General features: G+C 45.4%; 1 protein-coding gene and 1 long non-coding RNA gene across 8 annotated transcripts in view; one reads left to right on the plus strand and one right to left on the minus strand.

The window, feature by feature from the left end:
- lrrcc1 (leucine rich repeat and coiled-coil centrosomal protein 1) overlaps window positions 1-27959 on the plus strand; it is a 226077-nt gene that overhangs the window by 153182 nt on the left and 44936 nt on the right. For all 7 annotated transcript variants that reach the window (XM_078540669.1, XM_078540675.1, XM_078540673.1 and 4 more), the window contains one exon: window positions 13443-13617. In XM_078540669.1, coding sequence (XP_078396795.1) covers window positions 13443-13617 — 175 coding nt within the window. The remainder of the gene's footprint in view (window positions 1-13442; window positions 13618-27959) is intronic.
- LOC144679837 (uncharacterized) overlaps window positions 1-27959 on the minus strand; it is a 216087-nt gene that overhangs the window by 61509 nt on the left and 126619 nt on the right. The window lies entirely within an intron of this gene.

A 27959-nucleotide genomic window follows, 5' to 3' on the forward strand; every position in this document is an offset into this window, starting at 1 on the left:
ATGGTCCCATTCTGAGTTGCTGTACCCTGGATATAATGCTAAAATTAATTTTCAATTTACAAAATTAGTTGTATCTCGGTTAGTTTTAATTTCATCCCATGGTGTAACTTTGACCAGGAAAATCACAGGAGATGCCTGTCCCATTTAAAATGCATTGAGTTCTTTATTTTTAGCAGTGATGTGAGTGTGGAGTCATATTTACACATTGGTTATATTGCTGTAAAATTCAAGCATTACCCCAAGCACAAATGTGCACCCTGAGCTCTGCTCCCTGACTTCTAACTGCTGGTAAGATTTTAATAGTCATAAAAGGCTGAAAGGCTAGATTATTCAAATTTAGCAACAAAATAACATGTGGGATTTTTATTTTTACTTCTAAACCTTGCCTACTTTGGTGTTACATTCCCAACGTTCCCAACGGTGTCTCAGCCAGCACAGATTTGAGCACTGCTCCAAATTTATCAGATGTACATTGAAACATGACATTGACTCGCAAGTAGATATGGCATTAGCCCAACAATTACTGCATAAATCAGCATTAAGATTCTAGAAATGTTCTTCATTTTGGGCCAGATTATTGTCAACAGAGTAGCGATACTCAGCATTTTCATTTATTCCTGTCAGAGGAGATAAGTAGTACAATAATTATGAAACTGCCTAATAATTATGATACCAGAATAGCAACAGTGAGTTCAAAGCCTGCTGTGACATGTTGTGAATTGGAAAGCATTAAGTCTGGAAATTTATGGCTAGTATCAGAAAATGCAGGTGAAAGCTACTGTTTCATGGCTAAAAACCCACTTGTTCTCTAATGTCTGAGGGGCAGCAAACCTGCCACCCTTCTGCAATCTGGACTGCATGTAATTCCAACCCCCCAGTATGTGGTTGACTCAATGCCCTCGGGGAAACTAAGGGCAGGTAATTGCCCAGACCTGAAGAATAGAAAAATCTACTGCTCTTTCCTACAATTACAGTTTAAATAAGACCAGAGTTATAAAGAGCATGTTGCCTGCTCTTTCTTGATTAAAAATGATTTTTCCTCTGGTCTGTCAACCATGGCTCAGTTGGTAGCACTCTCACATCTGAGTGAAAAGATTGCGTTCAAGTTCCACTCCAGAGCACAAAAATCTTGGTTGACACTCCAATGCAGTACTGAGGGAGTGCTGCATTGTCATAGCCACCATCTTCCGGATGAGCGTTAAACCGAGGCACCATCTGCTCTTTTAGGCGGGCATACAATATCCCATGACATCATTCTGATGAAGAGCAGGGAAGTTAACTCCAGTGTCTTGGCCAATATAATCCCTTAAGCAATATCATTAAAAAAAAAAGATTAGCGGCTCATTATCATATTGCTGTTATGGGTGCATGCTGTACGCTAATTTCTTTCTCTTCTTCACCTCCTGTTTTGAAGGCAATAGTCTATACATTATTAACCATGGTGTAAGGAGCTCACCTGTTCCTACGCCCCTATCGTTGATCAATCTTTGTCATTTCTACTGCCAACTTCAGCAGTAAGCTGCTCCTTTGACTATACTTGCCTCGTTAGCTGTTCCCTGGAACTTTATAATTCGCAATGCAATTTTTTCTCCCTTCTGTACAGAATAGTGAGATCAGGAACTCACAATCAAAGAATATAGAGACAAGCCCTTATACGCCACTCCTTGTACATCAAACTAACACTCCACGTACATTCCAAATTATAGCTCATTTAATAATTATATTACATAGGATTCCATAGGATATATGGCACGGAAACAGGCTATTTGACCTGCTCCATTCAAGCTTCCTCCCATCTTTCCTCAGCTAAATCTATCATCGTAATCCTCTGTTCCCTTCCCCTCATGTTTGTCTAGCTTCCCCTTAAATACATCTATACTATTTGTTCCAACCACTCCCTGCAATGGCAAGTGTAGGGGCATGGTAGTGTGGCCATGAGATCTAAGGTGCTGGACTTAGGTTCTAGTCTGTTGGAGTTGTGGGTTCAAATCCCATCATTGGCAAAGTTGCATTTTGTTTACCTTACACTTGAGCAAATATCTTTTAAATCAGTGCAATCGTGAGGTTATTGGCTCAGAAAATCTAGATATAGAATCAGTCTGGGCGGAGCTAAGAAGCAACAAGGGGCAGAAAACATTAGTGGGAGTTGTCTATAGACCTCCAAACAGTAGTGGTAAGGCAAGGGACGGCATTAAACAGGAAATTAGAGATGCATGTAACAAGGGTGCTACAGTAATCATAGGTGACTTTAATCTGCACATAGACTGAGCAAACCAAATTAGTAATAATACTGTGGTGGGTGAATTCCTGGAGTGTGTACGAGATGACCAGTATGTCAAGGAACCAACTAGGAAATAGGTTCTCCTAGATTTGGTATTATGCAATGAGAAGGGGTTAATTAATAATCTTGTTGTGTGGGGTCCTTTAGGGAACAGTGACCATAACGTGATAGAATTCTTCATTAGGATGGAAAGTGAAGTAGTCCAATCTGAAACTAGGGTCCTAAATCTAAACAAAGGAAACTACAAAAGTTTGAAGCGTGAGTTGGCTAAGATAGATTGGAGAGCTTCATTAAAAGGCAATGGATAGGTAATTGCTAATATTTAAGGAACGAATGTTTGCATTGCAGCAGTTATACTTTCCTTTCTGGCGCAAAAGCACAACAGGAAAAGCGGTCCAACCATGGCTAACAAAAGATATTAAGGACAGTATTAGATCCAAGGAGGAGTCGTATAAAGTGGCTAGAAAAAGTAGCAAGCCTGAGGATTGGGAGCAGTTTAGAATTCAGCAAAAGAGGACCAAGAGATTGATTAAGAGGGGAAAAATAGAGTATGAGAGTAAACTTGCAAGGAACATAAAAGCAGATTATAAAAGCTTCTATTAAGTATGTAAAAATAAAAAGATTAGTGAAGATAAGTGTAGGTCCCTTACAGTCTGAAATGGGAGAATTTATAATAGAAAACAAGGAAATGACGGAGCAATTAAACAATTACTTTAGTTCTTTCTTTGCAGAGGAAGACGCAAATAACTTCCCAGAAATGCTAGGGAACCAAGGGTCAAGTGAGAAGGAGGAATTGAAGGAAATTAGTCTTAGTAAAAAAATAGTACTAGAGAAATTAATGGGACTGAAAGCCGATAAATCCCCAGGGCCTGATAATCTACATCCCAGGGCACTAAAGGAGGTGACCATGGAAATAGTGGATGGGTTGGTTGACATCTTCCAGAATCTACAGAATTTTGGAACAGTCTTGGCAGATTGGAGGGTGGAAAATGTAACCCCACTATTTAAAAAAGGAGGGAGGGAGAAAACAGGGAATTACAGACCGGTTAGCCTAACATCAGTAGTAGGGAAAATGCTAGAGTCTATTATAAAGGATGTGATAACAGACACTTAGAAAATATCAATGGAATTAGACAAAGTCAACATGGATTTATGAAAGGGAAATCATGTTTGACAAATCTACTGGAGTATTTTTGAGAGAGTAACTAGCAGAATAGATAAGGGAGGACCAGTGGATGTGGTGTATTTGGATCTCCAGAAAGCTTTTGATAAAGTCCCACATAAGAGGTTAGTGTGTAAAATTAAAGCACATGGGATTGAGGGTAATATATTGGCATGGATTGAGAATTGGTTAGCAGACAGGAAACAGAGAGTAGGAATAAATGGGTCTTTTTTGGAGTAGCAGGCAGTGACTAGTGGGGTACCACAGGGATCACTGCTTTAGCAACAATTATTCATAATATATATCAATGATTTAGATGAGGGAGCCAAATGTAATATTTCAAAGTTTGCTGACGACACGAAACTTGGTGGGAATGTGAGTGGGGAGGAGTATATTAAGAGGCTTCAAGGTGATTTAGACAGGTTGAGTGAGTGGGCAAATACATGGCAGATGCAGTATGTGGATAAATATGAAGTTATCCACTTTGGAAAGAAAAGTAGAATGGCAGAGTATTATATAATGCTGATAGATTGGGAAATATTGATGTACAAACGGACCTGGGTGTCCTTGTACACCAATCACTGAAAGCAAACATGCAAGCAGTTAAGAAGGCAAAGATATCTTGGCTTTCATTGTGAGAGAACTTGAGTACAGAAGCAAGGATGTCATACTGCAGATATACAGGGCCTTGGTGAGACTACAGCTGGAGCATTGTGAGCAGTTTTGGTCTCCTTACCTAAGAAAGGATATACTTGCCATAGAGGGAATGCAGTGAAGGTTCACCAGACTGATTCCTGGGATGGGAGGATTGTATAAGGAGAGATTGAGTCGACTAGGCTGGTGTTCACTGGAGTTTAGAAGAATGAGAGGGGATTTCATTGAAATGTATAAAATTCTGACAGAGATGGACAGACTGGATGCAGGGATGATGTTTCCTCTGGCTGGGGGAATCTAGAACAAAGGGTCACAGTCTCAAGATTGGTAGGCCAATTAGGACTGAGATGAGGAGAGACTTCTTCACTCAGAGGGTGGTGAACCTGTGGAATTCTCTACCACAGAAGGCTGCGGAGGTCAAGCCAGTGAATATATTTAAGAAGGAAATAGATAGATTTCTAGACTCCAAAGGCATCAAGGGGTATGGGGAGAGAGCGGGAGTAAGGCGTTGAGATAGTGGATCAGCCACGATCACATTGAATGGCAGAGCGGGCTCGAAGAGCCGAATGACCTACTCCTGCTCCTATTTTCTATGTTAAGTTCCCCATTCTCACCACTCCTTGGGTAAAGAAGTTTTTTCTGAATTCTCTAATTTCTTGATGCTGGCTTCTAGTTATGCTCTTCCGCACCAGTTGAAACATTCTCCCTCTATCCACTCTGTCAAAACCTTTCATAATTTTAAATACCTGCATTAGGTCATCCTGCAGTCTTCTCCTTTCAAGAGGAAAGTGACCCAGCCTTTCCTGATATGTGTACCCATGCATTTCTGGTAGCATCCTTGTAAATCTTCTCTTCACCCTCTCCAGTGCCTTATATCCATTTTATAATATGGCGACCAGAACTGCATGCAGCACTCCAATAGTGGTCCAACCAAGGTTCAATACAGGTTTAGCTTAGCTTCCCTACTTTTCAATTCCATCCCTCTAGAAATAAAACCTAGTGCTTGGTTTCCTTTTTAATAGTCTTGCTAACCTGTGGCACAACTTTTAGTGATTGGTATATTTCTATTCTGAGATTCTTTTGTTCCTCTACACCACCTAGATTTGCATCTTTCAAGTAATAAATGACTTCTCTAGTCTTCCTACCAAAATGTAGTCCCTCACGTTTATCTGTGTTGAAACCCATTTGCCAATTATTTCCATTCCCCAAGTTTATTAATGCCCTCCTGTAATTTGTTGCCATCCTCCTTCATATTGACTATTCTCCCTTTATCGTCTTTGAATTTGATTAGTTCATTCAATACATCTTTTTTATTTTAAATGCACTTATCTCATTGCTCATCTCATCATTTAATATCACGTTTACCTGTTCTATAATTAGAATTACCTGTAATATTATCCTGTCTACCCCTTAATGGTCCAACTCCCATCACAGCCTTCTTTTTATTATTTATGTGCCTGTAAAATATTTTACTATTCTGTTTTATGTTCCTTGATAATTTAATTTCATAGTTCCACTTTGCTTTCCTAATTATTTTTTCACTATTCTGCCCATTCTCCAAATTACTGAGGTTGATGTTTGTTATCCCCCTCTCATCCAAGACTCCTCCCTCCACAATATCTTAACCTCTAAGTCACCATGAAATTTGCTAATACATTTAATAATTATACAAGTACAGCATTTGAAAAAACAGGGTACTGGTAAATTATCTTCCGAAAGAAAGAATGATTGTCTTTGTGTGAGGCATGACAGATTGCAAATATGGCAATCTCTAATGCAATTTGTAATGCTACAATATTTTGCATATCTGTAAACAGGATGAAAAGAGAGTTTAGTGTATAAAATTGCAGCTGTCATTATTATACGGTCAGAACTAAACTGCTCCCTTGAGATGGCTAATGAAGAATCATGGGTTAAGGTTTGGCTTGGTTCATAATTATTAGTCAATTGATGAGCAGCAAAGCAATTTAGTCAGACAGCCTTGCAATACAAACTACAAACAAATGCAAGGTCACATTACTGTCACCATTCGTAATTCATCTTGGAACTCCTGTGTGCACACTGAACACCTGTTCGTAGACTTCAATGTAACACAGAATCATCAAACAGAAACTAGGGGTGGAATTTTCCGTGCCCGCTGGCAGCGGGTGTGATAGGTGGTGGGCGCGGACAATATGACACGACCTGGTTCACGACGGAGGGAAGGCAGGTCGTGATTGTCCGCTCAGCCCGCCAATGGCAGGCCGCATTTCCTGCCAATGGTCGGCGGGGAGCTCATTGTAATACATCAGCATCTCATTAAAAGGCCATCCCGCCAGGTTGTGGACTCCCGCCAGATCGTCCGTTCACATTGCCGGGTAAGCACGTCGACATGCTTCACAACGGCACACTGGTGACATGCCTTTGGCAGCCTTCACTTTGGGGGAGCTGAGGTGAGTGAGCAGCATCGTTTTCCACAGCTCACCAGGGTTGCCTGTTGCTTTGCAGGCTTCAGGGGTGCCGGGGGGCCGGGATGAAATGCCGCCCTGCCTTGGAGGCATCTGTTTTTTTGGGGGAGGGGGTCAACTGCTGCCCAGCCTCGGAGGCGACTGTTGCTGTCGTTGGAGGGGGTGGGAGGGGCAACTGCTGCTCTGGCATTGGATCCCACGCACAAGAAATCAATGTAGGGGCAGGGTAGGCGAGGGAAATGGCCACGCAGTGGGGACACCTGTATAAACTGACCATTCCTTTGCAACTGAGACAGTTCAGACACAACCACAATGATATGATCCTAGCCTGCCCACCCATGCAAGCAATACGGAGGCACCAATGTGCCACCAAGCCCTCCAGACCTTACCCCCACCACCCCGGCACGGACTGCGAGTCTGCAATCACTTTACTGGACCATGGAGCAGCTGGACTGCACACATTGTACAATCTCCTCGCCAACACTGGCCATGTAGCAGTCACTGCTGGAGACACTCACAGCCCCTAGCAATCTCAGCGTCCCAGTTTGGACCAGTGCCCCCGTGTCACAGGTTAATAGGGCAGCAATACAGTGCACACATCTGTGGCCATCCAAGGGATGGTAAGCACTTCCCGGGAAGCATTAAGGGGCGGACACACAGGGCTAGGAAAGGGTGCTAAGTACACCCAAGCTAAGCATGTCTCTCTCTTTCATGTTGCAGGAGGACCACATCAGGAGCATGGATCCTGGTGACCTAGCTGTATGCCTGATGGCCTACAGAGACTGTAGAAGACAGAGGAGAGAGCGACTGAGGCTCCTGGCCACGCAAAGGCAGGAGCAGCAACCTCATGAAGGGGCTGCTGGAGATCCTTCACACACTGCCCAGGAGCAACAGCAAGCATGGCTGGTCAGCGCCTAGCGACACCCAGGGTCTATAGACGCCTCCTGTCATTCCTGCAGATGACCGAGAACTAGTGTCGCCGACGACTGTGCATGTCTAGGGACCTGGTTGCTCACATTTGCAACTTACTGCAGGACTTGGCGCCAAGGGGACATGGAGGGCATCCACTGCCTGTGAAAGTGATGGCAGTGCTCAATTTCTACGCTAGTGTCTCCTTTCAGCGCTCCATAGGTGACCTCTGGGATCTCACAAGCCCCCACCCACAAATGCATCTATGGGGTCATGGGCACCATCTTCTCGAGGGCATTCAATTTTGTGCATTTCGCCCGGGACCAGGACAGCTGGGATACAGGGCCATTGGATTCACCCAGATCCCGGGATTCCCACAGATGCAGGGTGCAATTGACTGCACTCGTGGCGCTCAGGCCTCCGTCACTATACACTATCAACCACAAGGGCTTCCACTCACTGAATGTCCAGCTGGTATGCAACCACCAGAGACACATCCTGCAGGTGTGCGCACAGGTTTGAGGGAGTGTGCACGACGCCTCTATCTTCAGTCGCTTGCAGATTCCTGCAGTCTTCCAAGGTCCACAGAGGCCGTGGCTGATGACCCCTGCCTTTTATCTTGTGCAGAAAGGTTTCACACCTGAGTGACAAGAACACTGCTCATCAGAACAAGGAGCCACAGGCAGGGAGACATTCTTAGGAGTTTATTGACAATAGTGAACAGCATGTACAAGTGACCAGCACCCATGCCCAGGCTGTACAACCACTTTTCCTTAACTGCCCTAACCTTGCCGCTATGTCTTGGTGCTCCCCGGACATCCACTGCTGATGGCGACGCCCTGTGTGTGATGACTTTGATGGGCATCCTCTGGATGGCCGAGACTTGGAGGGCCCCAGCCTACTTTTGGGGTCCTGTTGTTTGGCAGGGGCACCCTCCTCGGCCTATGAAACTGGAGCTGTGGAGGTCACAGGAAGAGGAGATTTGGATGGGCTGAATACTCCCAAAGTCACCTGGGTGGATGACCCTGGGATGTGTATATGCTGATCCCCCTCCCCTATGGGTGCCCGAGGGCCCCTGGCTGACTCCATGAGGGGAAGTGGTAGCTGAAGTGAGATCGAACTGCCCGACACCCCACTCACGTGCATACAGTTGGAGGCCAACTATGGCATCAGCGATGCAGTTAAGCCCGTGCAGCAGTGCAGGAGCGATGTCCTGGACCAAGGTCTCCATGGCAGGCACCATCCTGCCAGTGCTGACCTCGGTGCATTGCAATGCCGGCGCTATCACCTCAGCCCGAAGACGGACGGACTCCTCTATCGTGTCTTGTAATCTGAGGAGTGCAACGGACATTCCCTCCTGATGTTCCCTGGCTTGCCTTTGCAGCTCCAGCAACTGTGACATGACCAAGCCCAGAGGCTCATCATCTGGTTCAGACTCAACAGGTTCCTGGCCTCCAGCAGCTCTCTGAATGCCGGGGACTTGGGAAGTCCCTGCCGCCGCCTGCTGTGGATCAGACTGTGCACTGTGCTCGCCAGAATGTGATCCCCTTCCTATTTTAGAGCTAGGTCCCACTGAGGTGTGTATCTCTGCGCTGGTGGAGAGTGTGGGTGAGCGCTGTGGCGGAACTTGTAGGGGGACACATTCCAGTTCCCCTTCGGATGTCCCTTCCGAACTGGCTTGGAGGCCCTGGATCTTGGACTCCATCGGCTCTTGGAGTGACGGGCCTGCGAAAGCAAAGGGAGATAATTAGTGCATGACAGTGGCCTGTGGCACGGAACACATTACTCACAGCATGGTTGTCTGATGCATGTTGCACTGCTGGATCCTCACTTGGTAGAGCAGCACGGATCTCACCGTCAGCACAAGGCCAGTCCCAATCATTGCCAGCCAGCTGGATGGCTCTGTTCTCAAATTCCGTAAGGACCTTGAACTCTGGCATTCCTCCACCGGTCTGCGACCTTTCCCTCCTGTTGTGTGCCGGTTTGTCTTGGATAGATTTGGGGAGAGTGTATCAGGATTCCAGGCGGGCCAGATGATACATGTGCCTGGCCTGTGCAGGTGGTGAGTGGTGCCATGGACGGGCTGAGGACAATGATGGTGTTTGTGCGAGAGTGAATGATGATGTCCCTTGAACTAGCAGTGAGTGAGGGCCCTGTGGATGTATGATGGGCTTGTGAGTGTGAGAGTTAAGAGTGATGAAAAGAGTGACTTACCGTGGCGGAACAGAGGAGATCATTCACCCTCTTGCAGCACTTTTCAGAAGGGCGTTTGTGCTGACCACCGCTGCCACCGCCTCCCAAGCTGGATTGGTGGCGTTGCTGCCCATCTGTGGCCAGACTTGGGGTACAGATATCTCAGCAGGCCTCCACATCATTCAGCAGTCGCTCGAGGGACCCGTTGTTGAGGGGTGGGGGCGGGGGGGGTGCTGTCTTTTCTCCTTTGCTGGCTATGTCTCCCGGGCAGCGGTGGTGAGCTGGTAGAGTTGAGCGCTATGCTGGTGGCTGCCTTTTAAACATAGTGGCCGGCGTGATGCAACGGCAGGAGGGCGACTGTGAGCCACACAACGTGTTTCCCAGGAATGCGTAAATAATGAGACGGGTTTGGGACAATACGGCGCGAAGACCCCCCATCGCCGTCGGCAGGTATGACACCATTTTGCCCTAAGAAAATTCCGCCCTAGGAGCGGAAACCTCCCAGGTTTGCACTAAGTGTGGTAGCTGGTGGGTAAAATGACATTTTTCCCCACCGGCTGCAATGGCAGGTTTTCACGCCGTATCATCCCAAACCCGCATCGTTTATACATTCCCGAGAAACACCACCACACCATCACCTCGCCGCTTCATAAAGTCCAGCCACGCGCACGCATCTCAGTGCTTCCAGCCCACAACTACTGCAGGGAAGATGTCCACGAAAGACAAAAAGACTACACCCCCAGGTTTAATGACGCATCACTAGAACACTTTTTGGACACCGTGGGGGCCTGCCGCGATGTCCTGTACCCCCGCTCTGGCTGCAGGATGGGCAATGCTGTGACCAACCAGGCTTGGGAGGCAGTGGCAGTGTTGATCAGTACCAATGCTGCAGAGAAGAGTTTGGCCATCCAAAGCAGATAGAGAATGAATGATCTCACCTGTGCAGCCAGGGTATGGCTACCATCTCATCACTCTAAACTCACACAGTCAAGCCCATCACACATTCACTGGCATCTCACTCACTGCCAGCTCAAGGGACATCACCATCCATTCTCTCTCACACACATACCCTCACATGTCCATCTGGCCTCATCTCCTCTAGAGACTGCCACCTCAGCCCTCACCATCTTGAGGCCATTTGCACAGATCAACATGTGCCCTCACACATACCCTGGGTTACCCTCCTTCCCCAGTATAGCCCTCGTCCTGCAGCCTCTTCCCTTGCCAAAGGCCACTTCTCCCCCTTTGCCAAGCAAGCCCTAGCCCTGCAGCCATTGAAAAACCACCCACAAATGGCTGACCTGGTAGGTAGACCTGTCACGAGCCCCCCCCCTCAAAGCGATGTAGTGCTGCCTGTGAGGCCTGGCGCTGATGACTGTGAGTGCTGACCAAAGCAAGGGAGGCAAACAAACCTTGAAGTCCTGAGCCAAGTGCAGCCCGCCAAGTGCATGTCGCTCATGTGCTGTTGTGAAACATGTTGGCATGTTTTCCCGCCGACGTGGGTGGCAGGGGCACTGTTCCGGCAGGCTGGCCTAATGATGAGATGCTGATGTATTACAATGATGCTCCGTCAGATGGCGGAGAATGCGGCCCGCCATCAGCGGGCTGATCCGAGATAGCAAACTGGTTTCGCACCATCATGAAACTGATCGCACCATATTGTCCACTCACGCCACGAAACACACCCAACACCAGCGGACACGGAAAATCCCAGCCTAGATCTTTAATTTGCATTCACAAAGTCTCGTTATCTTGTTTCATGGTGCCAGTAATTATGCCACTACATGTATATGACATGCACAGCATGTACAGTAGCAATGCCAAAGAAAGAAGCTGCAACCATAAAGATCTACTGGTGATCAGGCCTCAAGTTAATTATATCGTATTGTCAGAATAAAACTGTAAGGGCAACACTTCAGTAACACTTGAAAATTTTCATGATATTGTCATTTATAGGTTGAAATGAGAATACTAAAAAGCGAACATGCAGCTGAATTTTATCAGCCCCTTGTGCACTGGCTGAGAGGCGGGAAGTTTGGCAAAATGGCACAGGAAGGCAGTAGGTGGCGTGCCTGACATCTTCTCACTAGCATGCCATTTTGTCAGTGGCTGGAAAGGCGGCAGATGCCCTGCCCATCCAGAGCCCAATTGAGCCACTTGAGTGATCAATAAAAACCTCTTCTTGCCTCCACTGGCATTTTACCAGCAGATGGGGAGAGAGTCCATCACTGAATGGGGAGATTGCCAAATAAACCCTGATGGCCTGCTTGCAGGAGGTGGGAGGGACATCCTTTTTGGACACTCTTTGGCCCATAAAGGGACCCTCTGGTGGCAATGGCCGCCCCTTCTGCAATGGCATTGCCAGCCCCCAGCAACTTCCCCCTCATCGCCAGGGCTTACTTGACTGGCGCTGGTGCCCCCAGACCCTACTTACATGACTTTGAGGGTGCACGGCTGTTGCTGTGCCCTCTTCCTCCAGGTGCTGAGCTGCTGTCCTTAATAGGGACATTAAGGCTGGTGGCCTCCACTTAATTGTTACTGCCAGCAAAATGCAGCCCAAGGTCCCACTCCCTCACCACTTTCTCTTTGGCGGCACCTCTGCCATCTATTTGAAATTCAACCCACAGATCTTACATTTATTGCTTTGGATCAGCTAGCATTGGGCTTTCTCCCAACAGTTTAATCTGGTGGTTAAGGCAAGAAGTCACTTTACTTAAGCAGACTGGATCTCCTCCTCACCAAAACTTGCACCCTTTTATACCTGCCATGTCTGAGATTAACAATTATTTCTTTTTGTAATTTTTTTGTAAGCGAATAAGGATGCCTAGTTCCCAGGAAGGGAGATCAAGAATGCAAATAGCTCTAACCTTTAAATCACATGAAGGAATTTCATCAATCTTCTGTGGTTCATGTCATGATGTATAATAACCGTTCAGCCCCCTCTCTTCATGGGCCTTAATTCTGTTCCTTGTAATTAGTTTTCATTACACTGTGCAATATATAATTCTAATTCACAGTTGTAGAACAAGTGCATTTGATAATGAATCTAACATTAAGTCAATTATAAATTTGACACATCATTCATTATATTCTGTTGAAGTTACAAGGAAAACCTATATTCATCCATTTGGGAAAGACAAAAAATGGTCAAGATAAGCAGTAAATTGGTAACATTGCACATACGAGGACATTGTCAGGAACAGTTAAGCTTATGTCCTAATATGATCCAGATCCTTCACTGTCGCTGGGTCATTATCCTGGAACTCCCTCCCTAACAGTACTGTGGATGTTCCTACAACACATGGACTGCAGTGGCTCAAGAAGACAGCTCACCACCAGCTTCTCAAGGGCAATTAGGGATGGCATTAAATGCCTAGCCAGCAACGCCCACATCCCATGAATGAATAAAAAAAAAAATTTCCACTGCTCACCTCATGTAAGCGCTACAGTTTGATTCAGCATTTGAATTCCAGCATACTTTCTTAGACTTATTTTATACAATGATATTGCAGACTGACAAAATATGATTGCAAATGATCATCTTAATGATTATTTGGAGAACAAATCACCAATACTTTAAGGCATTTTGGTTCTCTGATCAGCATTTTAGGACTTTAATGCCAGTTAGTCCAGCAGCTGGTTAGCAACATAAGGGCTGAATTTCCATTGACATTCTCCAACTCATAATTTGAGTAGAAGAACTGCAGAAGAATGGCATTAATCTCTGCAGAAATTATCCTGCTAAAAATTATTCTAAGCATTTTGATTTTTGAAATTCTCCTCAATTTTAATATAGAGCCGGTTCCGGGCACTGGAACACATAGCTGAAGAAGATAAGAAAAAAACTGTTCAGATTGAACTACTTAAGCAGGAGAAATCTAGACTGATTTCACAGCTAACTGCACAGGAGTCTGTGATTGATGGCATTCGAACTGAAAAGAGGATATGGGGACAGGAGTTAGCCCAACAAGGTAAGACTGTTTCATTTAATTGTATTGGCTAAAAAAAATATATACATTTGAGTGCCTACCTTCACATCCTTAATTTCAAATCCAACCAAGTGAGAAGTAATGAAAGCGGTAGCACCAAGTGCTTTTCTAGTAATTCAAATAATAGACTTTACATATCCAAGGCCATGCAAGATGGAGAAAATAAGTCAAAAACAACTAAGAATTATTTTAAAAGCTGTAAAGTAACAAAGATGTTGTGACAATTGGATTTTTAAATGATCAAAAATTTATAGAAACCTTGACAGTATGAGGTTCAATCTGGTTACATTAGAGGGCTGAGTGATAATCAGATCAATAGAATATCCATTATTGGGTGCAGAAGGCTTGAGCCTGCTGTTTGGCTGAAGGACAATGTACCAAATATCACCAGGAGCTGATGGCAAATGCACATAGTACGCACTTGCCTTTATGCAATTTTTTTTGCAGTTGTTTCTCCACCTGAACCGCTATATTGTTTTTCTCCCCCCACCCCCCATTTCCTGTTGGAACCCTAGCTCCTTTTAATGTGTGCTTATTCAGTGTTATTTACGATACCACTCTGAATATGAATGTGCCGTTATATTTGCTAATTCTGAAGGAGGAATGAGAGGACTTGCACTTGGATCTTAGACAGTTATGCCAAGGTTTAGGAATATCTAAGTACATAGGCATGCAGTACTGAGGAAGTGCAGCATTATTAGAGAAAGACTTTTCAATCAGATGTTAAACCATGATGCTGTTTGCTTCTTGGATGTGAAACATCCACCATGACACTTCTCTGAAGAACAGTAAGTTGTTTTCTCAGTCTCTTGATCACTGTTCCTCCCTCAACTAACAAGACCAAAAAACTAATTAACTAATCATTCATCGTGATTATTTGTGGACCATGCTGCATGCAATTGGCTGCCACATTCATCTACAAAACAACCATGATTACTGTTAGTGTCTTGATGACATGAAAAGTCCTATATGAATGCAAGTTTGATGGAGCTCCCACTGCTGGTGTAGCTTGGACAACTATATTCATTAGAATATTGATTTGCAAAGTTATTAGGGGCTGACTGGGAAGAACACTAGTCTCTTCAGGTTTCATTAGTGAGCCAAGCTGGCTATCAATTATTAGTGTCCCAGAATGCTACTGTTTCATATTTAAGATTTCAAAACCTGTATTTCCAAATGTCTAATTCCAAATGTGGCATGTTGGAGGGAGGCAACTCAACCCCAAAGAGAACTCGCATTCCTTCCCATTCTTCCCTAAGAAAGATACTCACTAGCTGGTTATTTAACCAGTCAATAGTATAGAAAATGTTGAGAACATTGGAAGAAAATTGTCAAGTGGGTCAATGCCCACTAGATATATGTTTGCGACCTCCCAAATCCATCTTATGTCAGATATTAAGATCTGCCAGAGTACAGATCCCACCAATCTGTCTAGGATTAAATCCCAGAGTTGAAATAATGATGTTTTAACCAGGCACCCCACAGTCTCCCATAAGCAGATAATGAAACTTTATCTTTCAATTGCAGGACAGAGATACAGAATTAATTTGCCCCTACAGAGTAGTATACTAACTCCCATCAACAGAAACTATTGCTATATTAATCGCTGTGTTGTTTTGCCAAAAGCTCAGTGTCTCTTTGAAATATGATTGAAAGTACGTATAAAACTAAATAAGATATGAGAAAATTTTGACATGGATAATCAATTATTTTTAACTCATTCGTGGGATGTCGGGGCCACTGGCTAGGCCAGCATTTATTGCCCATCCCTAATTGCCCTTGAGAAGGTGGTGGTGAGCTGCCTTCTTTAACAGCTGCAGTCCATGTGGTGTAGGTACATCCACAGTGCAATTAGGGAGAGAGTTCCAGGATTTTGACCCAGCGACAGTAGTAGAACTGCAATATATTTCCAAGACAGGATGGTGAGTGCCTTGGAGGGGAACTTCCAGGTGGCAGTGTTCCCATGTGCCTGCTGCCATTGTTCTTCTGGATGGTAGAGGTCATGGGCTTAGAAGGTGCTGTCCAAGGGCCCTTGGTGAGTTCTTGCAGTGCATCTTGTAGATAGTGCACACTGCTGCCACCGTACATTAGTAGTGGAGGGAGTGAAAGTTTGTGGATGGGATATCAGTCAAGTGGGCTGCTTTGTCTTGGATGGTATCAAGTTTCTTGAGTGTTGTTGGAGCTGCACTCATCCAGGCAAGTGGAGAGTATTCCATCACACTCCTGACTTGTGCCTTGTAGATGGTGGGCAGGCTTTGGGGAGTCAGGACGTGTGTTACTCCCTGCAGGATTCCTAGCCTCTAACCTGCTCTTGTAGCCACAGCATTTATGTGGCTAGTCCAGTTCAGTATCTGGCCAATAATAAACCCCCAGGATGTTGATAGTGGGGGAATCAGCAATGATAATGCCATTGAATGTCATGGGGTGATGGTTAGATTCTCTCTTGTTGGAGATGGTCATTGTCTGGCACTTGTGTGGCGCGAATAATACTTGCCACTTGTCAGCCCAAGCCTGGATATGGTCCAGGTCTTGCTGCATTTGGACATGGACTGCTTCAGTATCTGAGGAGTCGCGAATGGTGCTGAACATTGTGCAATCATCAACAAACATTCCCACTTCTGATCTTATAATGGAAGAAAGGTAATTGATGAAGCAACTGAAGATAGTTGGGCCTAGGACACTACCCTGAGGAACTCCTGCAGTGATGTCCTGGAACTGAGATGGTTAACCTCCAACTACTACAGCTATCTTCCTTTGTGTTAGGTATGACTCCAACCAGCGGAGAGTTTTCCCATTGATTCCAGTTTTGCTAGGGCACTTGATGCCACATTTGGTCGGATGCTGCCTTGATATCAACGGTAATCACTCTCATCTCACCCCTGGAATTCAGCTCTTTTGTCCATGTTTGAACCAAGGCTGTAATGAGGTCAGAGGCTGAGTGACCCTGGCGGAACCCAAACTGAGCGTCAGTGAGCAAGTAATTGCTGAGCAAGTGCTGCTTCATGGCGCTATTGATAACCCCTTCCACCACTTCACTGATGATCGAGAGTAGACTGATGGCGAGGTAATAGGCCGTGTTGGATTTGTCCTGCATTTTGTGTACAGGACACACCTGGTAAAAATTTCCACATTGCCAAGTAAATGCCAGTATTGTAGCAGTACTGGAACAGCTTGGCTAGGGGTGTTGCAAGTTGAGGAGCAAAGTCTTCAGAACTATTGCCTAGAATGTTGCCAGGGCCCATAATCTTTGCAGTATTCAGTGATTTCAGCTGTTTCTTGATATCAGATGGAGTGAATTGAATTGGCTGAAGACTGGCATCTGTGATGCTGGGGACCTCAGGAGGAGGCTGAGATGGATCATCCACTCAGCATTTCTGGCTGGAGATTGTTGAAAATGCTTCAGCCTTATCTTTAGCACTGATGTGCTGCACTCCCCCACATTGAGGATAGGGATATTTGTGGAGCCTCCTTCTCCAGTGAGTTATTTAATTCTCCCCCACCATTCACAACTAGATGTGGCAGGACTGCAGAGCTTAGACCTGATCCGTTGGTTGTGGAGTCACTTAACTCTGTCTGTCACTTGCTGCTTATGTTGTTTGGCGCGCAAGTAGTCCTGTGTTGTAGCTTCACCAGGTTGACACCTCATTCTTAGATATGCCTGGTGCTGCTCCTGGCATGCCCTCCTGCACTCTCCATTGAACCAGGGCTGATCCCCTGGCTTGGTAGTAATGCTAGAGTGGGGGATGTGCCGAGCTATGAGGTTACAGATTGTGATTAAGTACAGTTCTGCTGCTGCCGATGGCCCACAGCGCCTCATAGTTGCCCAGTCTTGAATTCCTAGGTCTGTTTGAAGACAAAGCAGCCCACTTTGTCCCATACTCCCATTTAGCACAGTGGTAGTGCCACACATGATGGAGGGTATCCTCAAGGTGAAGACTGGATTTTGTCTCCACAACGACTATGCAGTGATCACTTCTACCGATACCATCAAGGACAGGGGAGGCGGTGGCATAGTGGTATTGTCACTGGACTGGTATTCTAGAGACCCACGGCAATGCTCTGGGGAATTCCACCACGGCAGATGGTGAAATTTGAATTCAATAAAAATCCGGAATTAAAAGTCTGATGACGACCATGAAACTATTGTTGATGGTAAAAACCCTTCACTTTAGGGAAGGAAATCTGCCGTCCTTACCTGGTCTGGCCTCCAGACCCACAGCAATGTGGTTGACTCTTAACTATCCCCTGAACAAGGACAATAAATGCGATGCCCACATCCCACAATAATTTTTTTTAAAAGATTGATCTGCGGCAGGCTGGTGAGTATGTTTTTCCCTCACAACCAGCCGCAGACCCAGCCTAGCAGCTGTGTCCTTTAGGCCAGCTCAATCAGTAGTGGTGCTACCCAGCCACTCTTGGTGATGAACATTGAAGTCGCCCTCCCAGAGTATATTCTGTGGCCTTGCTTCCTCCAAGTAGTGTTCAACGTGGAGGAGCACTGATTCATCAGCTGATGGGGCGGGTGGGTGCTTTGCGAGGGGCCATGCATGGTAATCAGGAGGTTTCCTTGCCCATGTTTGACCTGATGCCATGAGACTTCATGGGTCCAGAATCGATGTTCAGGACTCCCAGGGCAACTCCCTCCCCACTGTATACAACTGTGCCGCCACTTCTGCTGGGTCTGTCCTGAGGTGGGAGAGGACATACCCAGGTGATTGTGGTCTCTGGGATATTGTCTGTGAGGTATGATTCCGTGAGTATGACCATGTCAGGCTGTTGCTTCACTTGTCTGAGAGACTAGTAGAGGACATGGTTTGAGGAGCGATGATGTCAGCAAGTTTGAAAGAGAGGAAGACATTTAATGGGCAATGTATATGGGAATACAACAAAACTTAACAAGAACTGGTGTGTTGGAGACAATGTAGTGATAACAATGAATCGCTTGGAATTGGATATCTCTACTTAGAGCCTACATGGATAGCAAGTACAATTTTGGGAACTGCTTATTGTCCCAGCAATGGCCACCGCTCCCGGTGGCACTGCTGGGACAAAAGAGCTGCCAGCCATTTGAGGCAGGACTTCCTCGCCAATGGGGGCAGAAGTCCCGCCCCAAGTCAATTAAAGCTTGGGTGGCTATTAAGTTGCTACAAGGCGACCCAGCCAAGCAAATTCTTTATAGTCAGAGGTGTTCAACTCTCTCAAAAGGTTAAATTGAATAGAGTGCATGACAGACCAAGTTTCATTTGATTTGACGGAAGGAATAAAGCTGAATAGTTTTTAAATTCCTTAATTTAAGTTCTTATAGCTAAATAAAAGATGCACTTGCTATCCGTGTAGGCTCAAAGTAGAGAAATCTAATTCTAAGGCCTGAATTTTACCTTTGCTGGGCATGGGTGATCGGCGGGCCAGGGAGCGGACGGGAAACAGGCCCCTGACTGTGATTTCACGCTGGCTAGCCAGTTAATGATCAGCTGCCTGAAAATGATCAGCTAAAGGTTTAAAGAGTGGAAAAAAAATGTCCGTGCATCACAGTCCAGCACCTGAAAGTATAGCTGATAAAAATGCTGTCCACAGATATTTATTTTTATTTTATTTCGTAACGGAAATTTCATCCCGCCCTTGGATGAGGGTTGATGAAAACTGTAAAGGCCACCTGGCCGATTCGTCCGTCCGCCAACCATAAGGTTGGACGGGCCACGACAAATCCGAGACACTTGCACCATTAATGGGCTTAATTGCCCTCTTAATTGTCGGCGGGCGCGCTTCCGACATTTGCGCACACCCACCAAGCAAAATATTGTGCAAGTACGCGTTGACGTCTGGACACTCGCCCGACATCTACCCGCGTGATTTTATGTCCCATCGGGTCGAGCGCGCGACAGCCCATGGGATGTAAAATTCAGCCCCAAGTAATTCATTGTTATCACTACATTGTCTTTTATATACCAGTTCTTATTGTTAAGTTTTGTTGTATACCCATCATACATTACCCATTAAATGTTCTCGTCTCTGAATCTGCTGTCGTCACCATTCCTCAAAAATATCAACCCTTGACTCCTCCATCCTTGCAAACTACTGCCCCATCTCCAACCTCCCCTTCCTCTCCACAGTACTTGGATACATTGCTATCTCCCAAATTTGTTGCTATCTTTCCTAGAACTCCATGTTTGAATCCCTCCAATCAAGTTTCTGCCCCTGCCAAATACATTGTGGCTGGAACAAGTGCTGAAAGTAGCTGGGGAAGAGAGCCTGATCTGCCAGAAGACTGACTAAAGGCACAACAAGGCAGACTGCATGCTTCAAGGTTCTCACGTGCAGCACTAGATGCATCATCTTCAAAAGGCATATCCTTACACCTGAATCATTAATCTTGCATACTGCTCAGTTCACAACAACCACCCCTTCACCACCCCCCCAATCACTCACCTATCAACAATCTCTTTATCAATCACAACTTCGTAGCTTCACCACAACATCACACACTTGATGTTGCTACAAGCTTCACTTTCAGGTTTCACACCTTGCCCACACTGCCAGCTATTTAATCCTGTTCAAGACTCTTAACCAGGGGATCTCACCACCCTCTAAGGTCCTCACCCACTACTTTGGTATCAACGACATGAAACAAACTATGGAAACAATTTCCATTTTATGTGGAAAGCCTTTATTAACCCACTAAGTAATAGTATATACTTACAACACCAGTTGCTTAGTAAGACCCGTGTGCAGTTGGGTTGGTTCGCTGAAAGAATTCCTCCACATAACTTCCAGTGACTGACCAAATCGCTCTTCCTGGCTGCAGCCCCAGTGTCATTGGGAGCTGTGGCATTATACCCCTTTCTGACCCTGGTCCCTCGGCATATAAGGTAATGTCTTAAATCAAGGCATCCAATTGGATTATCAACCCCACCCTAGCCATGCAAAGACAACTTGCACATGGTCGTTCCCTACTCTCAGCAGAGGGATGTCTCCAGGTACTAGCAATGGATGTGATTTCTGTATCTTGGTAAGGCAGGATGAAAGCCATTCACACATACCCGAGAGGTCATTGTCTAGGTCAGTTTCTGTAGTCAGGGTGGCTGGTGGTTAGCCACCACCCCAGTGGCATGTCCTGACACATCTGTGTCTGTGTGCGTGTATATCCTTGTCCAGTCTCTATTTTTTTGTTTTACAAGTTTCATATAAGCCTCAGATGATGTCATTGGTCAAAAGTCTTCTCCCTTCATCCGACGTCCTCCACACTCCATGTTCCTACCATCCGGTTCTAATCTCAGGACATTGGTCCACCTCACAACTGGTTACATTTTAACGCAAGTATAAAGATATTACGTATTAAAAAGAAACAAAGGGAGGCCTTATAGCATCACAGAAATACAAAAAATATCAAAATCCCTTACAGATGACAGCCACATCACACATAGCACCATACTTGCACTTCTCTCTTTATTGCTGGATAAGGAAGCATTTAACTGGAGACAGCAACATTGAACTGGTGGGATCCAGGGACCTACGTGGAGGAGATGGTGCTCACTTAGTGGGAGTGTGGCCAGTGGCACAGCTGAAACCATTAAAGATGACAGCATGTTCACACTTAATCCTTCTCACATCCCACTTCCCGTCATCCCAGTCTTTTCTGATTTACAAGCAACCTCTTGCTTCCCTCACCTCCGCACTACCCTTGTGCTTTTCTCCTTTCAGATACACTATGACTACAACTTGGCCAAGCAGGAGTACAGGAGAAAGAGTGGGGGAGGTCCAAGAGACAGATGATGAAGAAACATGTCACTCATGCTTTAGAGGGGAGATTAGAGGTGGGATCGGCACATGGTGAGAAACAGGACACAAATAGCCTGCACCCAGTGCAGGGGGAAAAGGTACCAGCTCACTAAAGGGTGAGGTTGCACATAGGCTCCGCTGCAAAGGACTCACGTGAGAACTTTGATGAAGCAGCGTATAGAAAAAGAAATGTGTGTGCGCACAGAAATGTTTGGTGTGTTCATGAGTTTTCTAGAAAGCCTGCGGTCAAGGAGCATGGAGGAGTTTGGCACCAACCTTGCACATGGCTTTACGTAGAGCTTGGAGCCCATCCTTTCTATTGTGCAAGTGACGGCCAACTCCATGGGAACACTTACAGACCCAACCACGCTGCAGCATCTGATGGCTGATGCCTCAGCTGCCACTGCAGCACAAAAAGAAGGCACGCAGCATCCGAGTTCTGAGGTGGAATCTCAGACTGAAATCATACAATCTCAGCTTCCTATCGCACATATTTATACTGCTGTCATCATGGCTGTGGATATCAGTGCTCAAAGGAACTTGAAGAATTTCACAGCAGTCCAGCAGTTTATCCTCCAACAGATTACTAGAAATGCTGAGGCGCTGCCCCAAGGAAGTGGCATGGATCCATGGAGCAAGAACATGATGTACTCTCTCAGGATGACAGCATTCATCCTCCCACCACTGCCACTCGACCAGCGCCCTTGTTGCCATCCATTCCAGCCAGCCGAGGCTTGCCACCCATGTGAGGTGGAACAGACCGAAGTCACGCCCTCTAAATGTTGTTTTTTGTGGTGCCTTTTATTTCAGCATTGTGATCAAGAGGACAGAGGGTAGCAAGACCTGGGTCTGTTGTAGATGGAGAATTGGGATTCTGTTCACTGGTACTGCAGTCGGATGAGTTGATTATACACAACCCAACCAGAAAAAGAATATGTTGGCTGCTCTCTTCCATCTTCCTCCTCTCCTTCTTCCTCGCTACTCCTCTTCCTCTTTCCTGTGCTTCTTCATCCTCTTCCTCCTACTCCATTTTTCTCCTCCTCGTCTTCCTGCTCCTTCTCCTCAGCTGCTCACTTTATTCTTGGTGACAAGGACTGTGCCCTCATGAAGGCAAGGTTGTGTAGGATGCAGCAAACTATGATGATTTATGACATATGCTCTGGTAACTACTGCAAGGGCTCCTCCAGAGTGGTCCAGGCTGCAGAGCATTGCTTAGTACCCCAGTGGTCTGCTGAATGATGTTGCATGCCACAACATGGCTCTCATTACAAGCATGTGTTTGTGTTGCGCATTGAAGTCATGAGCCCAGTGATCAGTGGATCGCACAGTAGCTACCATCTGGGCATGGTGGATCACATACTGATGGTAAAGCAGACTTGCGCAAAACAAAGGCAATATAACAGCTGCCAGTACCAGATATTCATCTACATAATGGGCTGAGCATTGTTGTGCACCAATTGCACATTCAGCAAATGGGTTGTGGTACATCTTTACATTTAGCAGCAATGCTCTTAAAGCCAACTATGTGCATTCTGCTTCTCTCTGGGCAAAGAGAATGCATGTATTCCCTGCTCAAATAAAGAATTTCAGTGGCCTCCCTTATACAGCCACAAATGGCAAACTACGCCATGTTAGAGATATTGATGGCTCTAGCATGGAAGGGATCCCAAAGAGAAGTAGTTCATGGCCACAGTCACCTTCATAGGCACTGACAGGGCTGTCCTTGTCCTGCTCTGGAGGCTGCAGGTCTGCCTGCAAGAAGCAGATTTCAGTGAGTGCCTCCTTCATAAAATGGAGGCTTCACACACTGTTTGAGGTTAAAAAACTGCTGCCTGAAGACTTTGGGTGGAGAAGGCCTCTTGCTGAGCACTCTTCTCCCCCCTCCTTCCCTTGCTGTCTCTAAGCAACTTGTACTCTCTGTGTAACCTCTACTCAATTTCCCTATCATGGTGCAGGCCAACGTCGATGGTAAATATAGCATCCCTGACCGGGAGCAACTGGTCTGAGCAAAACCCTTGAAGGGAGAACCAAGGCCTTCACCACATGCAAGTGCTGAAGACTTCAGCAACCTTAAGTAGCAGTAAAAAACTCACAGCTGTTCTATAAACTTAGCAACAGCCAGTAGAAAATAAATCAGCAACTAAAATAGTTGCTGCCATTGCTATTGCAGCTCCTGCCGCTGAATGCATGTTCACCTGTGTCTGTTTAAGAGAAGGTTTTAGCTCGGTTGTAGAGGTTGGAAATGGCACCCCCGGGGCCAAATCTTTGTCTGGGACTGGGAAAACCTGACCTTTACACTTGACCCATGTTGCGACTTTGCACGCCATTTTTGTCTTTTCATACGGGGTTGGGTTCAGAGTGCATTTTGTGATGGAGTGCGTGAGGAGTGTGGCTGTGGAGGTGGGCCGGTTAGAAGGCCCGCCTTGGTTCTCCAGCACAGCAGCCAAGCTCCCAGCATTAATTAAATACCCCCGAAAGCTCACACACTTCTCTCAACACCCCCCTCATGCACTCCCATGCCAGCCCATGCCCCCTCAGTTCATCCATGTCCCCTCATGCCCCTTCTATACCTCCATATATCCTCCATTCCCCCTCAGATCTCTCCATGCCTGTTTTATGCCACCATATATTCTCCAGGTCTCTCAGATCACCCATGCTGCCCTATGCCCCCTTGTATCTGCCTCCCAGGTATCCTCTATGCTGACTCAGATCACCCATGCCACTCTACAACACCTCTATGCCCTCCGTGTATCCTCCATAGCCACTCACCCCCAATATGCACTATGTACATTCCTCAAGAGTCATGCAATTGCAATGGGAATTATTTAAAAAATCACTAGAAAACCATTGAGCCTCTAACAATCTAAGAAAACTCTGAATGAAAACACACAATCACAGACAAGAAAAATGAGAAAAGAAAACTTGTAATCCTTTAAGAACCTATTAGTTTTGAAAAAAGAAACCACACCAAAGACACCTTCTGTTATTATAGACTGGTAAAATTTCAATAGTTCTAAGACCACCTGCTGAACTGAAGCTTTTGAAACCCAGTCAAGCCTTCATAATGGAACAGCTGTCATAACAAAAGCTTCCAGCTCTATTGACAGAATAGATGTCCATTTCCATTTCAAAGCAGAGTGCCTGTCAATCAGAGGTGAGGGGATCAAGTGCAGAGCATTTTTTCTACCTTCAGAAGCAGGTTTCTTTTAAACAGGGGATGTGTTAGTTTCCCCCTTCCTTCCTCTTCCTCTTTTTCCTCTTCCTCCAGTTCAATTTGGCAATTCAGTTAAGTCAGAGCATAAAAACATGGCAGCAGAGGACATTTCTTTACATTTTTCACTGCGTTATGATGTTTTCCCCATTGGAAAAGTGCTGTAATGCATGTGAACAATTACACAATGCTGGTCAATGTAAGGGTCAACTTACCTTTAAAAGATAGATCCCTATGATGATTCACTGCATTAAAAACACATCTATATTACAATACAACACCTAATAATGAAAGTTGATGGTGTTGATATTTTACATTTACCTTTCAGAATGTTCCCAACTCCTCAGCAGGCTTTTCATTTTCTTCACAAACTCCCAAAACTGGCATGCTTTTAATGGCCTTCCAAACCTCGCACCACCAGACAAAAATGATGCGTGGGAGGAAATTTGATTATCATCCCCCCACATAAAATAGGGAACCTAACTCTGCCAGGAGGGATGGGGAGCGGGTGTACATTTTACAAAGTAAGCATTCCTGACCCACAAAAAGGCCAGAGGGAAATGGTAGGGGTAGGGAATGTGGACGAAAATTGGAATTCCTCCAAAAAAGAACTAAGTGTGGCCATTTGCGCACTGAAATGTGCCTCCGCACCCAGACGAAAATTCAGCACCTGGCACCAAATCAGCATTACATACTGACTGACATCACAGTCTGCCTGCCCTGTAAATTCCAGCATGCACGTTAACACATTCACCATATGGTGCCTGTCGCAGCCTGCACCAGAAGTTGCGCGTATGTTGCATGGATGCTATTTTTGCACCCAAAACGATACCAGAATGTTGAAAATATGGGCACTCCAGAACCTAGTTTTATGGCCTTTGCTTTCTGTACATATGCTCATTCTGCGATGGCGTTGTCAGCATAAAGATTTTTGCTGCTCCTCCCAGCTGGTCTCCACTGAACCGTAGGAGATGAGACTGATTCCCATTATTCATGGAAAGCACTTGTAACCACAGAGTATGTTGTTTTTGTAGCACTGACATTTACCGTTAGGCAACGTGGGGAATGACCTAGGCATCTGACTCAGACAAGACAAAGGCACATTCACATAGGCATCAGATTCAGACACCCAGCTCAGTGGAAACTGTCCAGCCCTCTTCACTAATATCTAGGGTCTGTCACGGGCAAAGTTTATGGGCAGAATCTTGCCCTTGTCGGGTAATCTCGGCAGAGGTGGTTGGAAAGCCGACTGCCGCCTGTGATCAGGGCCGGAAGGCGATTTCATGCTGGTGAGACAATTAAGGCCCACCCAGCGTGAAACGTGAGCGGCAGCACTTGGCGCTGTCTGGGCGGGTGGGAGGAGGAGGGCAAGCAGGCGAGCAGGAACTTTGCGAGTGCACACTTGAGAATCTCCCTGAGGCACAGAGCTGCCTCAGGGAGATGAAGAGTTTTTAAAAAAATAAAGATATGAAAAATATAATAAAACATGTCCCCTCATATGATTCTGTCACATGAGCAGGGACATGTTAGTAATTAAATTTTAAATTTTATTTTCATTTGCTTTAGGAAACCTCATCCTGCCCGTGGATGAGGTTTCCTAAAAAGTGCAACGGCTGCTTAGCCTTTTTGCCTGCCTGCCCGCCAACCATAAGGTTGGACGGGCGGTGAAAAATTTCGTTCAACTATTTTTTTAATGGCCTTAATAGACCTTTTAATTGCTGGCGGGCACGCTGCCAACTCCAGTATGCGCCTGTTGAACGAAATATTGCAAGACTGAATGTTGACGTTGCCCAACGTCAACATGCGTCATTTTACGCTCGAGCACATTGGGCTTGTGCCTACCCGCCGAGCTAAAAATTTTGCCCCATGTGTTTCCTTTTGCTGCCTGTGATCCGTATGTTTATGTGTAAGAGGCATGTGTTTTCTTAGCCTCAGAGTGTCCCAATTAACTAATTTCAGCCGCAACCCTTTTGTGAGTTAAAATATAGAAAGTTATTCATTATCACACACCTATCCCGAATTTGACGCAACATTTCACTCACTCATCTCGCAGTCAGAAAGATTAGATATAGATGAATGTAATATACTATTACAAATTATAATTATCTCAGTCTCTTTCTTGGCAGGCCTGTAGTTTCTTGGATGAAGTTGGTAATTTAGTTGAAGTGGAGGTCTGGTAAAGCGAAGGGTTCTCAGTAAGCTGTGAGAGTTCTTGCAATCGAATTTCCAGGAGGTTGGTTCTCAGGTGAACTTTAACTGGAACAGATTGGAGAGTCCTTCTCCCTGTGTTAGGATCTTCCACTTTCAAGGTATTACTGTTTATTACCTTGGCTACTTCGGTGACTTACAGCTAGTTCAACGGCTTTTGGTGGAACTCTCTCTCTGCAAGCAGTTTCATGCTGATTTTTAAAATCAGTCAGCAAAATGGTTCCCTAGTCCTGTGATTTCCACAAGTTCAAAGTTCTCTTCTCAAACAAAGGGATGAGGGAAACCATCATAATACAGTGAAAGGTTGATATGATCCATTCACACTCATCTAACACATACAGAGTTTCGATGTTCCGTTTTGCACAGGGTGAAACAAAGTCAAGTCGTTAAGAATTCTATAGTCCTTTTGTGTTGACCTATCCTTAAACAAAGGGATGTGTGAATTCCCCAGATAACTATGGATGTCCATATTTAATTGGATATTCACTTGAGACTTAGGACTGTCCAAGACTCAAAATGCCAAAGGTCACATGGTTTTCAGTAGCCCTTTTAATTTTCTGTTTGTGTCCAGTTTAAAAAGTTTTGACTGAAAGTTCATGTTACTGGGACATGACAGGTCTTATGTCAAAATTGGAAAAACTGTCCCACAGACTGGTCAAGCAACAATAAAAACAAAAAAAATATGCTGGAAAAACTCAGCAGGTCTGGCAGCATCTGTGGAGAGAGAAACAGAGTTAACGTTTTGAGTCCATATGATTCTGCTTGAAATCTAAAGGGAAGTAGAAATGTGATGGATTTTATACTGTTTAAGAGGGGGTGGAGCAAGTTAAAAGGTCAAGGATAGGGGATAGGTGGGAGCTAAGGAGAGATTGACAAAGATGTCATGGACACAAGACAAAGGGAATGTTAACTGTAGCAGTAAAGGCTAAAGAAGGTACTAATAATGGCATTAAGGTAAGAGCAGAATGTGTTAATAGCAGAACAAAGGCTCTATGAAAACACTACATAGAAACCAGTGACAGAGGGCCCTTTTCTGGGGGGGGGGGGGGGGGGGGGGCTGTTATTGGGGGAAAAGGATAAAAATGAATAACTCGGAAGAAGAATCATACAGACTTTCCCTTTCCTCAGA

Source organism: Cetorhinus maximus, chromosome 4 (genome assembly GCF_964194155.1).
Source record: "Cetorhinus maximus chromosome 4, sCetMax3.hap1.1, whole genome shotgun sequence".
In the NCBI taxonomy this organism is placed as follows: Eukaryota; Metazoa; Chordata; class Chondrichthyes; order Lamniformes; family Cetorhinidae; genus Cetorhinus; species Cetorhinus maximus.